We start from the raw sequence: 17,812 nt of genomic DNA, 5'->3' as shown, positions 1-17,812 counted from the left end.
ATTTGACAAGCATAATATTTAGGAAATGTACAAAATTGGAAAAATGAGCAAAACAAAATGTTGTTATCAGGAGACAAAGTCATGAAAAATGGAGTAATTACAACTTGCTATGTCTCTCACTGACTGACATATCTATGACTGTGCTCAAACAAAATAAATGTTAGAAATTCCAAGATCCCTAAAACCAAGACCTTTTTTTTTTTTTTTTATCAGGCGTAACACCCCTTTTAGTAAGACCTCCAAAATGTCAACTTTCCTCCTCTCTCTTTCTCTTAATTATTCACATGATCATTGAACTGTGTGGTTGATGGACAATGGAGAGTTGGATTTAATATGCGTTTCGACAATTCTCGATAATAAAATTGGTCATTGCTTCATCAATAAGCATAAAGTTGTCTTGGATGAGACAAAAATCTTTTCCTATATGATAATGAACAAGGCTAATATCAAATCAGTTGTAAAAGAGTTCTTGGTTGAGCATTGCTCCTGTCCTGTAAGGAAGAATCTAGAAAAACAAAATTGCACTACCCTTTTATATTACATTTGTAAAATGTCCTCAATTATACAATATTCTGTAATATTATTTCTAGTTGAAATCGTGCAAGAAATGTTTGTATCATTTTAGGATTGGTCCAGGTTTTACTGTCCACAGTTTACTGCACAAAACCCCATTAAATAAGTATATAAACGTGCAACAACTGTAGTTGTGACACTAGATAAACACACTTGTTTTCTCATTTTTCCTTCCTTTCAATGTTCTAACTGGATTGATGTGGATCAATTTAACTGCTTTTTCTGTTCCATTCTCTTCATCTCAGAGTAGTGCCAGCACCAAACATTCCCAATTATTTATTGGATATCTTCCAAAGCCTGTCACCTCCTCCTGTTTTCATCCTCCACAGTTCCCCCAAGCATCATGGAAATCATTCCTTTGTGTCAAGCCACATCTCTTTGGCATCCTATCCCTTCTCCTTATCAACGATTTCTGCATGTTCTTCTCCTCACTGATTCTGTGGAGAACCTCCTCATTTCGTGTCTTATAAGTTCACCTAACATAAACATCTTTTTTATAGAATCACAGCTCAAATGCTTTTGATTTTTCATTTTTTACATTTATCCCACAGTTCATGAGACTCACTTCCATATGTGCATTCTGAGAAATTTTGTGTTAACATTATTCTTCATTCCACATCAGTTCACTGACCATTGTCATTCTCTTCCCAAAGATCCAAATGGGAAACTAGTTTAGATTCTGGAGGGATTCTCATGTCACTTTATTTTTAATTACAGTCCACATATCCTGTGGATGCAAATGAAATGTCTTTAATGCAGTAGTATCCATCACATCCTGAATCTACATACTGTTGATCACTGCTGATTCTTCTGCCTTTTAGGGACAGTTTCCCACCCCAATGACATGAGCCTGCTATCAACCTTTGTCTCACCCCCATCCGCTTTGACGAGGCCATTGACAGGGTGAGGGTGTCTCTTTATTCCAGAATTCTTCAACCACTCAGATAGAACCCACAATCCAGATTGTTTTGATATAGTCAGAGATGCTACCCCTAGACTAGTGTGACCCTTGATGCCGAGGGCTAGAGAAAAATGTGCTGAAGTATTTACTTCCCAGTTGTATCAATGGCACTACTAGCATTCCTCCATCACAGTCATTGCACAATCTCTTTTTGCATCTTCAAGCTCCTTAACTTCAATACAGGTGACCTCCAAAGAATCTGTTATGACAGTTAATGTTTGACACTGATGCAAGAGGAAGCTGTAAAAAGCTTGAGTTTTCATTCATACTATTGTAGCAATAAAACCAAGAACATTTTATCCAAGATTGTAGCAACTGTGTCATCACTGTTTCACAACTATTAGTTATCATGGACGTTATGAATGAACTATTATTTCATGAAAAAAAGATTCACTTCTAGTTAGTAATAAGATCATTCACTAACAGAGACAGAAAGTGTCAAAATAGCTCAAATTTCAAAAAAATAAAAGCTCTCTCTGCACAGCTTTTTTATTGGCCATTTATTTAGAAGATGTGTCTTCCAAACCTGATATCCTGTAACAAAGAGTATTGAGATAGATGTAAATTTTAATTACTATAATCAATAATTGTCACAGACAAGTCACAAATGGATAAGCTTATAATTTCATATTTTTTCTTTTACGATTGTGTCGTCATTACACTCTTATTTGAATTCATTGCACTTCCATTCTGAATATTTTGCCCCCTCTTCCATCAGTATTGTGTGTTATGTGCATTTCAGAAAGATAGCCACTTATTGTCTTCAGGTATAGGGATGTTTCTTTAACTTTGTACAACATTTGGTAATGGGATGATGTCTTGTACATGCCTTACTGAATTTTAGATGTGTGCTGTTACTGTAAATTGCTTTGTGTCTTCCCCCTGTGTTATAGTGAAAATACCATACGTATATGTGTAAATGGTGTCAAAGTGTCAAATGTGAACTAAAGACTCTATAACATAGTGAAAACATGTAACAGTGAAACAAAAAACTTGATAATGAAATCATCAGCCACTCATTGACATTAGGCAGCCTGAATGTCTCCCTTTGTTAATCTAGTGACATTCACAGTTACAACTGAGATGGACAAAAGTACTCTGTGATTAGCTAATGAAATTATGGATATAGATTCCTGGTCAGATTCATCATATTTCCTATTATATTCTATCAGTAGCTTTGTCACAGTGCACTGGCTTTGTAACACCTGTCATCTTGATGACTGAACTGAAACATACTTAGGATAGAGGTGGCAGTGTTATGCTATGGAGACGCTCAGATGATCTACCAGTGATTCTTACAGAGCACAGCACCTAAGTTCTCTGCTGTCTCAGTGTTATTGCTGACTTATTGTTTTCCTTCTTGTCTGATTTTCTCTTTCCACTAGTACCATTATCCATGGCATAAAGCCACACCATGGAACACTGATTCGATAATCATGATAAGTCCATTTGATGTTCTGGCCCTCAGATTTACTAGATAATAATATTATCAGACACATTTTGGATGTTTTTAAAACCGTCTCACAACTCACAAACCATTTTGTCCTTGACTGTGAGAAAAGTAGATGTTTGGCACCATTTACTGCAGAATTCATGACATTTCGAGTAGCAGTTGTTCATCAGGTTGAAGTCAACCAGTACCCTATAAGATGCCTGGTCAAAACATTCTAAGTGATCACAGTAGCCTATATAATTAACTGTGACTACGTTTGTAATTGAATGCAGAACACTAGCATAAAATCTGTAATCAGCTTTCATATAGTTCACTTCCCCTTCCATTGCTTACCAAGATATACCAACAAAAATGTATTCCACCAAAGGTATTTTAACCACCAATCCCCAGAGTGACAACCAGTTATCACTGTGATTCAATAGACTCAACTGTGTAAACATGTGAGATAGAAGTAAAAGTACAAAATTGTGAGCAATTCTCACTTGATAATTGTTCCAGGAAAAAGCAGCAGTGAACTTTAATCATTTGACATCTAGTTCCAACTCTGTGAATTCTTGAGATAGGAACAGAAAACATATGGAAAGCAGCAACATTCAATTCAAAAACTCTGTATCAAAGGAAAGAAAAATATTTCAGACTTTCAGTACTAGATTGAATGTAAATATAAACAGGAGACAGGCAAATGACAACTTAGGAACCAAATATGTTACACTGGTATTTCATTAGAACTCAGATGAAATGCTGTGAAAAGAGCATTTTTCATTCTGGTTCCTATAATACTTGGGAATTTAGTTTGCACAGGTAGCTCTAGCTTACCTCACATCATCTCCATTTCTACTACTTCCCTGCTCTTACACAGTATCTAAATATTTCATAAAAGTAAAGTGTAATAAAAGTGTAAGGAAACAAGAAACAAAGAAGTCGAAAAATTAAAATGATGAATGAGAAATAGTTAAAGAGAAGGTTCATACAGAAATGGAACAGGGAATGTGAAATATTAAAAGTGAGATCAACATTACATCGGCTTTATTTAGGATAGCTAAGAAGATCTACATGCAGTGTTGACACACACATTTGAAGCAGCCAAGCAAGTTGCTGTTTTCAAACATGGAATGAGATATAAGAAGAGCTCTAGTTTCTTTTCCCCAGCAGCATAATTAAGCACAGATTATTAACATAATGGTGTCTGAAATCCTAGCAAATTAAGCTAGAGGTTCTAGTTTCATTAAGGCTTTGTGTTTAATATTTACTTTACTAACACCACAGCAGGCATCTCATCTGTTGGTCAATGTTCATTTCATTGAACACTGGCAGCAAAGAAAAGTGTGTCAAAGAGCCTGTTGAGGGTTGAACTCAAAGTGTAGCTAGCAGCGTAACACCATATAAGATATTTCACAAGATGCTTGGAATCAACTTTAGAGTTCATACTTACAACATGTCAGTCGACAGAATATTCTGGATACCACTGATAAACTTGCTGTTGATCACTCGTAAACTGTGCAGTCTGCATAAAAATGTAGTTGCCTTTGTGACTAATTGCCCAAAAGTGTATCTTCCATGTGTCATAGTCCCAAAAAACTTTTAAGGTGTGTTCTTTTTACCTTTCATTGCAGAATGTGGCTTGAGATATAAATGACTGCCATTGCAATATTTTCAGTACAAATACTCGCAGCCAGGAATGGAATGTGTAAGAATGTCTCTTTTTCATGAGCTAATTTGCAGAAAGGGATAGCTACCAAACAGTGTCATGAATTAAAGCTGGGGTGTCTTTATATTTGATATCATGTTTATGATAATACTGAAGGTTTAATACTGAAGGTTTACTGAGGGATCAGAAAATGCTGTACTCTGGAAAATGTTATTCATGATAAATAGGATTTGTGAACTAAAAAATTTAGATTAGATTTAAAACTGAAGTCAGAAATTTTCAAAACAAACATCATTGCATATTATTATTATTATTATTATTATTTTCCTGCTATTCTCCACTAAATTCAGATCCAAAGTTCAATATGTGTTATTGCTAGTTCTCAGGAAGACTGTAACTTAATGGAAATACTTCTCTCTTGTTTCTCTCATTAATTTTGAATCCTTATGTTAACAGTAAAGGAAAGAATAAATTGCTACTCACCATAAAGCTGATATGTTGAGTTGCAGACAAGCATAATGAAGGGACTGTTACACATTTAGCTTCTGGCTCAAGCCTTCTTCAGAAAAGGCAGCTCGGTCCAAGTTTGCAGATATTCCAACCTCAAGTTTCCATTGTTTGATGATGCCTTAATGTGTTTTGCTTTGACTGTAATTGAACCATTTGTTTCTGTATGCTTATGGTGTTTTGTGTTGTTTACTAATGCTTAATATATTTAAAAATAAAGATGCTGTTACTTACCAAATGAAAGCGTTGGTATGTTGATAGGAGACAATAAAAAACACACAAACAAACACACAAATTTCAAGCTTTCGCAACCCAAGGTTGCTTCGTCAGGAAAGAGGGAAGGAGAGGGAAAGACGAAAGGATGTGGGTTTTAAGGGAGAGGGTAAGGAGTCATTCCAATCCCAGGAGGGGAAAGACTTACCTTAGGGGGAAAAAGGGACAGGTATACACTCGCACACACACACAAACACACACACACACACACACACACACACACACACACACACACACACACACACACATCCAACCGCACATATACAGACACTAGCAGACATTGTAAATGCAAAGAGTTCAGGCAGAGATGTCAGTCGAGGCGGAAGTACAGAGACAAAGACGTTGTTGAGTGACAAGTGATGTACGAGGGGTGGCAACTTGAAATTAACGGAGGTTTTGGCCAGGTGGGTAACGGGAAGAGAGGATATATTGAAGGGCAAGTTCCCATCTCTGGAGTTCTGATATGTTGCTGTCAGTGGGAAGTATCCAGATAACCTGGGTGGTGTAACACTGTGCCAAGATGTGCTGGCCGTGCACCAAGGCATGTTTAGTCACAGGGTGATCCTCATTACCAACAAACACTGTCTGCCTGTGTCCGTTCATGCGAATGGACAGTTTGTTGCTGGTCATTCCCACATAGAACACTTCACAGTGTAGGCATGTCAGTTGGTAAATCACATGGGTGCTTTCACACGTGGCTCTGCCTTTGATCGTGTACAACTTCCGGGTTACAGGACTGGAGTAGGTGGTGGTGGGAGAGTGCATGGGACAGGTTTTACACCAGGGCCGGTTACAAGGGTAGGAGCCAGAGGGCAGGGAAGGAGGTTTGGGGATTTCATAGGGATGAACCAAGAGGTTACGAAGGTTAGGTGGACGGCGGAAAGACATTCTTGGTGGAGTGGGGAGGATTTCATGAAGGATGGATCTCATTCCAGGGCAGGATTTAAGGAAGTCGTATCCCTGCTGGAGAGCCACATTCAGAGTCTGATCCAGTCCCGGAAAGTATCCTGACACAAGTGGGGCACTTTGGGGGTTCTTCTTTGGGAGGTTCTGGGTTTGAGGGGATGAGGAAGTGGCTCTAGCTATTTGCTTCTGTACCAGGTCGGGAGGGTAGTTGTGGGATGCGAAAGCTGTTTTCAGGTTGTTGGTGTAATGGTTCAGGGATTCAGGACTGGAGCAGATTCGTTTGCCACGAAGACCTAAGCTGTAGGGAAGCGACCGTATGATATGGAATGGGTGGCAGCTGTCAAAATGGAGGTACTGTTGCTTGTTGGTGGGTTTGATGTGGACGGACGTGTGAAGCTGGCCATTGGACAGATGGAGGTCAATGTCAAGGAAAGTGGCATGGGATTTGGAATGGGACCAGTTGAATCTGATGGAACCAAAGGAGTTGATGTTGGAGAGGAAATTCTGGAGTTCTTCTTCACTGTGAGTCCAGATCATGAAGATGTCATCAATAAATCTGTACCAAACTTTGGGTTGGCAGGCTTGGGTAACCAAGAAGGCTTCCTCTAAGTGACCCATAAATAGGTTGGCATACATTGATACCACTTCCTTATACACAAATATCCCGCATGTCCAGGGCCTCACTGCGATGGAGCACTTCCTTTCACGCCAATCACCTTCTACCCTACCTAACCCACAACTTCTTCACTTTTGAAGGCCAGACATACCAACAATTGAAGGGAACAGCCATGGGTACCAGGATGGCCCCCTCATACGCTAACCTATTTATGGGTCACTTGGAGGAAGCCTTCTTGGTTACTCAAGCCTGCCAACCCAAAGTTTGGTTCAGATTTATTCATGACATCTTCATGATCTGGACTCACAGTGAAGAAGAACTCCAGAATTTCCTCTCCAACGTCAACTCCTCTGGTTGCATGAACGGACACAGGCAGACAGTGTTTGTTGGTAATGAGGATCACCCTGTGGCTAAACATGCCTTGGTGCACGGCCAGCACATCTTGGCACAGTGTTACACTGTCCAGGTTATCTGGATACTTCGCACTGACACCATCCTATCAGAACTCCAGAGATGGTAACTTGCCCTTCAATATATCCTCTCTTCCCGTTACCCACCTGGCCTAAACCTCCGCTAATTACAAGTTGCCACCCCTCGTACATCACTTGTCACTCAACAACATCTTTGTCTCTGTACTTCCGCCTCGACTGACATCTCTGCCTAAACTCTTTGCCTTTACAATGTCTGCTTGTGTCTGTATATGTGTGGTTGGATGTGTGTGTGTGTGTGTGTGTGTGTGTGTGTGTGTGTGTGTGTGTTTGTGTGTGTGTGCGAGTGTATACCTGTCCCTTTTTGCCCCTAAGGTAAGTCTTTCCCCTCCTGGGATTGGAATGACTCCTTACCCTCTCCCTTAAAACCCACATCCTTTCATCTTTCCCTCTCCTTCCCTCTTTCCTGACGAAACAACCTTGGGTTGCGAAAGCTTGAAATTTGTGTGTTTGTTTGTGTGTTTTTTATTGTCTCCTATCAACATACCAACGCTTTTGTTTGGTAAGTAACAGCATCTTTATTTTTAGATATATTTTTCCCACATGGAATGTTTCCCTCTATTATATTCTTACTAATGCTTAAAGTTTTTGTGGATATCATATTCTTTGAATGTTGCTTGCCAGGAAGTATTCAGTGTGGACTTGCACTAAGATAGTGAACATGACGCTGTAAATTTCTCTGCGTGCTTGTATATCTTTAGGTGGTAATGAACAATGAAAATACCATCTGATTGTACAGGATTTGTTGCACTTAACTGATTCAGTCATTCTTATTGTATGTTTACTGTGTCCTTCAGGCATAAAAATTGGATGCAAAATGAAATGTGATGAAGTTCCATGTAAAAACCAAGGCATTTGTATAGAGGACTTCAGTAAAGGAGAGAGCACATGTAATTGTGAATATACCTCATACTATGGAGAATCTTGTTCTGATGGTAAGTGTTGCACATTTTATAATGCATAATCTGTATTTATAAATGTTGTCCAGAAAAAAATCATCCACATGCTGCTCTCTTGATTTCTTTTTTTCACAAAAAAATCTCGTGTAAGTTTAGATACCAAGCAGAAAGTAAAATTTTATCTTTCTCCACTGATTCCATTTCAGTTTATCTTTTCATGGGAAAACATCCTACAGAATCATAGTCAACAATATGTACAATATAGGCATGGCTTTTGCATTGCTCAATATCTATTTCTGAAAATTATTTTTAGAACAAACTTTTACCATATGATCTTTTCTGTATTATATTATGTTCTACCTTTTTTGTAGTTTGTTACTGAATATAGTGGTTTTAAAAGAATCCAAGTTTGTTGTGCATGTAGATGCTGGTTATCTATTTTTCTACTATTTTGCAGAAAAAGGATCTGAGTTTGAGGGTGAATCAGCTATAAAAAGAAAATATATCCTAGATGGTCCAGTGGAACAGGTCAAAGTTCAGCTAGCATTTTCTAGCAGTTTCCCTCATAAAACAAATACTGTACTGTTGCTGCTACAGACAGAGCATAAGTAAGTTGCTGTGGGATTAAACCAATCTGTAAAATATCATAAGACACACTGCTACCAAATATTTATATTTAAAATTTGATGTGAATTTCAGGCGAAATTACAACTTGCTTGTTTCATTGTCAAGTAATGGACACCTAACATTTAGGGAAGATCAAGAAGGTTCATCTCTCATAGCCAATGTTGCTGATCGAAATTTTTTGAATGGTGCCAGACATTCTGTGTATTTTCAGAGAAAAAATGACAACACAACTAAGTTATTGGTAAGAATTTTCACTCATTACCTTTATCTGTAACATCGCACATTCTGTTATATATATATGCATGTGGGAATGGGAGGGAAAAACATCTATAATGAAGTTTGTACAATTAGTAGGTTTGCTTAGGAGGAAATCATTCTTAACAGACTCTATATTTTAAAGGCTGATTTAGTCTTTTTCAGGTCTCACACTAGTTAACATTTTAGTATGTGAAGGAATAACAGTTTGTTCCTTACAGCTTCCTTTGTTGCTTTTACAATCACTTATTTTGAGGAAAAATCTAAATGTGTATTGAAAGGATAGGCTAATGACGAATGGAAACATTTTATGAACACAGTAGACAAGAAACTCAGAGTCACAAAAACAGAAGTGGATATGCATGTGAGATTGTTTGGGCATACTGTGTCTCTAGATCATTTTATCAACCACCAGAACACCCAAATGTTACCAGAACCTTAAAAGAAAGCCTTAACTTGCTAATTTATATGTTCCCCAACCATCCTATTATCAGTGGAGGAGATTTTAATTATCTAACAATTGGTTAGGATAATTATGGTTTTGCAAGTGGTGGGCACAAAAAAATAAACATCCTACAAAACAATATTGTTTGTTTTCTCTGAAAACTATGTAGAACAGATAGTTTAGAGGCCCATTCATAGAGGAGATATATTAGATCTAGTGGAAACAAGGACCTGACTTCTTCGAGGGTGTCCACATTGAAACTGGTATCAGTGACCATGAGGCAGTTGTATCATAAAAAAGATTATTAAATTACAATGAGTAACTGAAACAAGTAGGAAGATTTATTTGTTCAGTGAACTAAATAAAGAGACAGTGATGTCATGACTCAAGAATTTTTCCCAGAGACATTTAAGTCTCATCTTTATCCATGATAATGATGCAAGCTGAAGAAATGACTTAAAATTTGTGCCACAGGAAGGACTTGAACCTAGGTCTTCTGGCTTACTAAGCATAAATGCTAGCTATTACAGCACCACAGCACTATAGTCAACATTGGTGCAGGAATGATCCAAGTCGAGTGCCTTCCCCAACACACACTTCAGTTCACGTCCTCAGCTTATTTTTCCCCTACATTGTCACTATTGTGAGGGCTCTCCAGCAATGGAATAGCACCCCTGCATATAATTGATAAAGATGAGACTGAAATGTCTTGGGAAAAAATTTCATTATAAGATCTATAAGATAAAATATGAGTACAGGACTCCCCCATTAAGTCCAACACTCAGGTGCTATTCCAATGCCTGAGAACCCTGGAAATAGTGACAATGTATGGGGGAAATAAGCAAAGATATGAACTGAAGTTTGTTTTGTGGAGGGCATTCGACTTGGGTAGTTCGTGCAGCAATGTTGACGTAGTACTGTGGTTGTGTAATGGTTAGCAAATCTGCCTAGTAAGCAAGAAAACGTGTGTTCAAGTCCCACCTGTGGCACAAACTTTAATTCATTTCTTCAGCTTCCATCATTATTGTAGAACTCAAAACATTTAGCCCTGGCCAAAGGCATGTGAAGGAACCATGACTGAAGTTTAGAAAAACAGTTGTCCAGTGTCCAAGCATTTGATAGTTACATACCTAGTAAAACAGTCTATGGTGGGAGCATCCCTCCAATGTATACAGTCTCATTAAACAAAATTGGAAAGTTGCTGCTCGTCATATAGCGAAGATGCTGTGCCACAGATAGGCACAACAAAAAGACTGTCACAAATAAACCTTTCGGCCATTAAGGCCTTCATCGACAATAGATAGGAACTTTCCCTGCAATATATTCTACGTTCATGTAATCCTCGTGGCCTCAACCTTCATTAGTCACTGTCCTCACCCATCCAGCCCCTTCCCTGTCCCCATTCCAGCACTACACAGCCGCCATTCCATCATCACACTCAGTCTTATTACTATTCTCCTGTTCCACTACTTCCCCCCTCCCCCTCCCCACCTCTTCGCTCCCCTCCATCTAACCTGCAACACTTCACAGTTCACCACCCCTACCATGCTATCTCTCCTTCTCCCCACCCCAGTCTCCTCCTTACCCCCACCCAGACGCCACTCCCATCAGGCACTGGTGCAGCTGCTCACAGTGTGGTTTCAGTTGCCTGAGACTGCAGTCACGTGTGAGAATTGCGTTGGCACACGCACACACTTGTGTGTGTGTGTGTGTGTGTGTGTGTGTGTGTGTGTGTGTGTGTGTGTGTGCATGTGTCTGTTGTCTATTGTTGATGAAGGCCTCAATGGCCAAAAGCTTTATTTGTGACAGTCTTTTTGTTGTGCCTGTCTACGACTCAGCATGTCTGCTATATGGTGAGTAGCAACTTTCCTATTCATAAACTTTTAAAGGAACAGCAATTATTGCACAATAACAGCGAAAAAAAGAATGAGCTATACATAGAGAGATATTAAATGAAAGGCATTTGGCTCTCAAAAGGGTAAAGCATGAAGCCTTTAGTAACTACCATACCAGAATGGAATAATGACAATGTTGTGAAAAGAATAGACTATTACTCAACATGTAGTGTAAATGTTGAGTCATAGACAAGCACAATAAAAAGACTGCTAAAAAAGTAAGCTTTTTCCCAGAATGCCTTCTTCTGAATTAGACAACACAAACACATGCACACACACACACACACACACACACACACACACACACACACAGACACACACATTCATGTGTGTGTGTGTGTGTGTGTGTGTGTGTGTGTGTGTGTGTGTGTGTGTGTGTGTTTTGTCTTATTCAGGAGAAGGCTTTTTGGCTGAAAGCTTATTTGTTTAGTGGTCTTTTTGTTACACCTGTCTGCAAGTCAACATTTCCACTATATGGTGAGTAGCAGTCTATCCTTTTCACAATATTGTCACTATTCCATTTTAGGTTTTACCATCCTAGAATCTTATCCGAAGACCTCTCACAAAACCCAAAGAAAGTCTTGTCAGGTGTAAAGATGTCTACTGCACTTAAGTTAGTATCCAGGCAGTCGCAGTTGATACAGGAACTGAAATTGAGGGTTGCAAAGCAAAATCCAAACGCTGAACTCCTTTTTCAAATGTTCATTTAACAAGGGGGAATCCAGGTGTACTGTCTTAGTTTAATTCTCACAGCACTGCAAAGATGGATGGTATACATATTAATGCCAGTGTTGTTGAGAAACAGCTGAAATCATTAAAAATGAGCAAGGCCCAATGGCTTGATGGATACCTTATTAGATTCTATACGGAAGCTACAGCTAAGTTAGCTCCTATTTCAACTGTAATATACCACCCCCAAAGAAAAATTGCACCCAGTATTATTACAGTATATTGATAATTTTTACTTATGGACCGTCTGACAGCAACTGAATAAAACACAATTTTAGTGCCATACACGTTTCGCCTTTATTTTCTGCAAGGTATCATCAGTGGCACTGAAAGCTTGTTTTAATGCAATGCATTGCATTAACGCAATGCTGTGGAATGTGGGAAAACCACAAATTGGCGTTCATAAGAAGAAGAACAACACCAAAACTGCAACAGGAGCATAATATGTAAGAAATTGTCCAAGCAACCTGCCACTGATGATGCCTTGCAGAAAATAAAGGCGAAGTGCATCTGGCACTAAAATTGTGTTTTTATTCAGTTGCTGTCAGACAGTCCATAAGTAAAAATTATCAACATACCGTAATATTACACGCAACTGAGGAAGACAGGACTACAAAAGTTGAAGATGCACCCAGTAGTTGGAAAAAAGTGCATGTAACACCCACATAAATATTAATGGTAGCAGAAGTGATCCACAAGACTGCTGTACAGTATTACTAACATCTGTCTGTGGTAGAATCATAAATCTTATTTTCAGCTCAAACATAATGAGCTGCAATAACTGACTGTTGTCCTCTGGTACGGTGGCAAGAATAAATGTTTAAACCCAGCAGTAGCCATAAAATGTCCAAAACTGTACTGAATGCTTTCTCAAAAGAAATTATTTTGTACAGTTAGTTCACGTGCCCACTCAAAGAATAAGATAATGATTGCTAAAACAACTTGACCTCTTAGCAACAAGTAATCCTGAGCAAATAGGGAAATATATAGATTAATGACCACAAGGCTGTTGTAGGAAAAATGAATACCATAACACTCAAAACCAGCAAAAATAAATGCAAAGCACATCTGTTTAAAAATGCAGATGAATTTTGCTTGACAGATTTCTAAGAGATAGTCTCCACTCCTTCCAATCTGACAATGTAAGCATAGGCCAGATGTGTTCTGAATTCAAAGAAATAGTATTGACAGCAACTGAGAGATATAAACCACATAAATTAATAAGTGATGGCACACAAAATTGGTCAAAACACTGTTGTTGGAGCAACGAAAAAAGCATGACAAATTTGAAAGAATATAAAATCCCCAAGATTGGCAAAATGGTGGTGTCGCTGATGACAGTGGCGCTAAAGCAGAGTTGCTAAACACTTCACCAAAGAAGATGAAGTAAATATTCCAGAATTCAAATCAAGAACAACTGCTAACATGAGTAACTTAGATGTGCATATGCTCACTGTAGTTGGGGTTGGTTGGGTTGTTTTGGGGAAGGAGACCAGACAGCGAGGTCATCGCTCTCATCGGATTAGGGAAGGAAGTCGGCCGTGCCCTTTCAAAGGAACCATCCCGGCATTTGCCTGGAGCGATTTAGGGAAATCACGGAAAACCTAAATCAGGATGGCCGGACGTGGGATTGAACTGTCGTCCTCCCGAATGCAAGTCCAGTGTCTAACCACTGCGCCACCTCACTTGGTCTCATTGTAGTGAAGCAGCTTACATCATTTAAAAAGCCTCTGATTCAGATCGTATACCAGCCAACTTCCTTCACATTATGCAGATACAATAGCTTCATGCTTAGCAATCATGTACAACTGGTCACTCATCGAAACTTCTGAACCTGAAGACTGGAAAGTTGCACAAGCCACAACAATACACAAGAAAGAAAATAGGATTTATCTGCTGAATTACAGACCCATATCACTAATGTCAATTTGCAGTAGAGTTTTATAACACACTGTGTTTGAACATTATGAATCACCATAAAAGAAATGATTTATTGACAGTCAGCACAGAGTCAGAAAATATTATTCGTGTGAGACACAACTAGCTCTTTATTCTCATGAAGTAATGGGTGCTATTGACAGGTGATGTCAAATTGATTCCGTATTTTTAGATTTCCAGAATGCTTTTGTCACCTTTCCTGACAAACATCTTCTAACAAATTGAACGCATATGGAGTATTGTCTCAGTTGTGCAACTGTATTCATGAGTTCCTGTCAGAAAGTCTTAGTTTATAGTGATTAATGGAAAGTCATGAAGTAAAACTGAAGTAATATTTGACAATGAAAATAACCAGTTTTTGACAATAGAATAGAATTTATCTTATAATTAAATTTTCCTTGAGACATTTAAGTCTAATCTTTATCTAGGATAATGATGGAAGATGAAGAAATGAATTAAAATTTATGCCACTGTCAGGACTCGAACCCATGTGTCCTTGCTTACTAGGCAGGATTGTTGACTATTACACCACAGCACTATGATCAACATTGCTGCATGGACTACTCAAGTCCAATTCCCTCCCCAACACAAACTTCAGTTCATATCTTCAGCTTATTTTCCCCCTAAATCGTCACTATTGCTGCAGCTCTCTGGTATTGGACATAATGGAGAAATCCTGTACCTCAGGTGATCTTATAGATCTTCCAGTGCTGGAGAGCCCTGGCAGTAGTGATGATTTAGGGGGAAAGTAAGCTGAAGATATGAATTGAAGTTTGTGTTGGGGAGGGCATTGGACTTGAGTAGTTCATGCAGCAATTTTTGACATTAGTGCTGTGGTGCTGTAGTGGTCAGCATTCCTGCCTAGTAAACAAGGAGACCTGGGTTCTAGTCCTGGCCATAGTACAAATTTTAATTCATTTATTTAACTTCCATAATTATCATAGATAATGGAATTGGACAGATAAAAAATCTACTCACTGTGTGGTAGCAGGAGAACACACACATAAAGAAAGGTTTTACTTATGCAAGCTTCTGAAGCCAGTGGCTCCTTCTTCTGGCAGAAGGTTTGAAGGGGAAGAAAGAGAGGTGAATGGAAAGGAACATGAGAGGTTTAGGAAAAGGCAGAAGGTTTGGATGGGAAGGAACAGTGGTGAAGGGAAAGGAACAGGAGAGGTTTAGGAAACGAGATTGAGTTTAGTAAATCCACCAAGAACCCCAGGTCAGGGGAGACTTACCAGATGGGATGGGAAGTAAAGGCTGATTGTTGGGAATTCCACTGCATGAGTAGAGGCTACCAGTCATAGTGTGCACTGCTGTTGGCCACCCCAGCACCCTCTGTCAAGTGTCCTGCTGAAATACGTGTCCACAGTAGCATGTTCTCATCCTCACTATTGTACACAGAATATCTGTGTCACCATTACAGCATCGTCCTGTGTATTGCTATTATTATTATTATTATTATTATTATTATTATTATTATTATGTAGTATTTTGTCTCTAAGCAGGTCTGGTTCACCGGATGAAGAATTCTGATGTCAATGTTCCCTGTCTTCAGCTTCATCCTTCAGTCTTCTGTATCTCTTTCCATCTTTCATGTCATCCAAATATTGAATTCTTCTTCTTCCCTCCTTCAGTTCCTTTGATCTCCCTTTCAGTGATGTTGTATACGAGCCCCTCATGCTAAGTGCATGTCTGATCCAGTTGGCCTTTCTCTGAAGAATAGTATTCAGAATAGTTTTCTTGTCCTGTATTGTTCTCAGTACATTGTCGTTTGTCACCTCATCTGTACCGGCCGGTGTGGCCGTGCGGTTAAAGGCGCTTCAGTCTGGAACCGCGTGGCCGCTACGGTCGCAGGTTCGAATCCTGCCTCGGGCATGGATGTGTGTGATGTCCTTAGGTTGGTTAGGTTTAATTAGTTCTAAGTTCTAGGCGACTGATGACCTCAGAAGTTAAGTCGCATAGTGCTCAGAGCCATTTGAACCACCTCATCTGTCACTTGATCTTTTCTATCTCCTCCAGAAGTACATTTTGAAACTTTCCAGGTTTATTCTTCCATTTTCCTCATGGTCTGCATCACTGCTTCACACACTGCAATGCACAATGCACCAGATGTAGCACTTCACCAGTTTCTTCCTTAATTCCAAGCTCAGCTTGCTGGTCAACAGAGTCCTCTTCTTGAAAACGAAGTCTTTCATGATGGCACTGATATGTAAAACATTCTTGGTTTTCTTGTTGCGTCAATTCGGGATAAAATCTCAAGCTTTCGACAAAAATCTCCATCATCATCGACTTCACTGGCTTCACTGCTGCTGTGGTGGTCTTATATAGCCTGTGAACAGCTTCTGATTGGTTGGCTTGTGATTGTCAGTGATTACGTACTGCTGTCGCATATGGTGTCAATTTCTGCACTGGTGGCACCACTGCTTCCGTGAGAGCGTAAACCCTGCAAAGGATGTCTGCATTGAGTGCTTGTTTCCATACACCGCTCAAATAGAATCCACTATTGTGGTTAAAGTTCTTCTTGCTCATTCTTATTTCAACAGCCTCCTTAATAGCAGAATCCCAGTATGTGGAGGCATGGGACAAATTTTTAGTTTCATTGAACAGTATTTTATGTTTGTTCATGAGGCTGTGCTCCGCAATTGCTGGTTTCTCCAGTTCTCTAATTTTAATATGCCGTTGTTGTTGTGCACAGCAGTTGGAAATGGTACTAATGGTCTGACCTATGTAATTGCGTCCACACTCACACAGGATATTGTAAATTCCAGGGACCCTGAGGCCCAGACTGTCCTTAACAGGGCACATCATCTCCTTAATTTTCTTAGAAGGATGAAAAATCAGTCTTATACCCCGTCTACCCAGGACTCTTCTTGTTTTGCTGGATGTAGCACACAAAAAGGAAGAACCACAATCAGTGTTTCATCCTGTGAGTGTGCAGCTTTTTCATGTTTCCTTTTCGTGGAGATTGCTGCCTTTATATTGTGTGCACCATAGCCATTCTTTTGGAACACATACTGCAGATGGTTAATTTCGTACTTGAAGTGGTCCTCATCAGAAACAGTTTTTGCTCTATATACCAACTTGTTCAAAATGGGTCTCTTCTGAACAGGATTATGGAAGCTCTGTGCATTAAGGTAAAAATCGGTATGCCTCTGCTTACAGTACACAGAGTGGCTGAGACAACTGTCTGCCTGTTGTTGTACTAAAACGTCTAAGAATGGAAACCTTCCTTCCTTATCCAACTCAACAGTGAACTGGATGTTCCGATGTATGCTGTTCATGTGTTCCATGAATTGTTCGAAAGCTTCTGTGCCATGTGGCTGTGCACAACACCAACAGCATATTAAAAATAGTGAACTGGAGAAATCGGCAATTGCGGAGCACTGTCTCATGCCTCCACATACTGGGACTCTGTTATTAAGGAGGCTGTTGAAATATGAATGAGTGGGAAGAACTTACACTGTGATAGTGGTGAGCGGTGTATGGAAATGAGCACTCAATGCAGAGAAGCACCAAAGACATTCCTTGCAGGGTTTACACTCCCACAGAAGCGATGGTGCCACCAGTGCAGAGACATTGGCACCATCTGTGACCAATCA

The 17,812-nt window shown here is 39.4% G+C and overlaps 1 protein-coding gene across 1 annotated transcript in view; it reads left to right on the top strand.

Moving 5' to 3' along the window:
* Positions 1 to 17,812, top strand: part of LOC124605736 (neurexin-4-like) — a 567,593-nt gene that overhangs the window by 410,552 nt on the left and 139,229 nt on the right. Inside the window, exons 25-27 of the mRNA XM_047137616.1 lie at positions 8,223 to 8,360; positions 8,782 to 8,932; positions 9,024 to 9,192. Coding sequence (XP_046993572.1) covers positions 8,223 to 8,360; positions 8,782 to 8,932; positions 9,024 to 9,192 — 458 coding nt within the window. The remainder of the gene's footprint in view (positions 1 to 8,222; positions 8,361 to 8,781; positions 8,933 to 9,023; positions 9,193 to 17,812) is intronic.

The sequence above is a fragment of the Schistocerca americana genome, chromosome 3, assembly GCF_021461395.2.
Source record: "Schistocerca americana isolate TAMUIC-IGC-003095 chromosome 3, iqSchAmer2.1, whole genome shotgun sequence".
NCBI lineage: Eukaryota > Metazoa > Arthropoda > Insecta > Orthoptera > Acrididae > Schistocerca > Schistocerca americana.
This window is presented reverse-complemented; position numbering and strand designations above follow the sequence as displayed.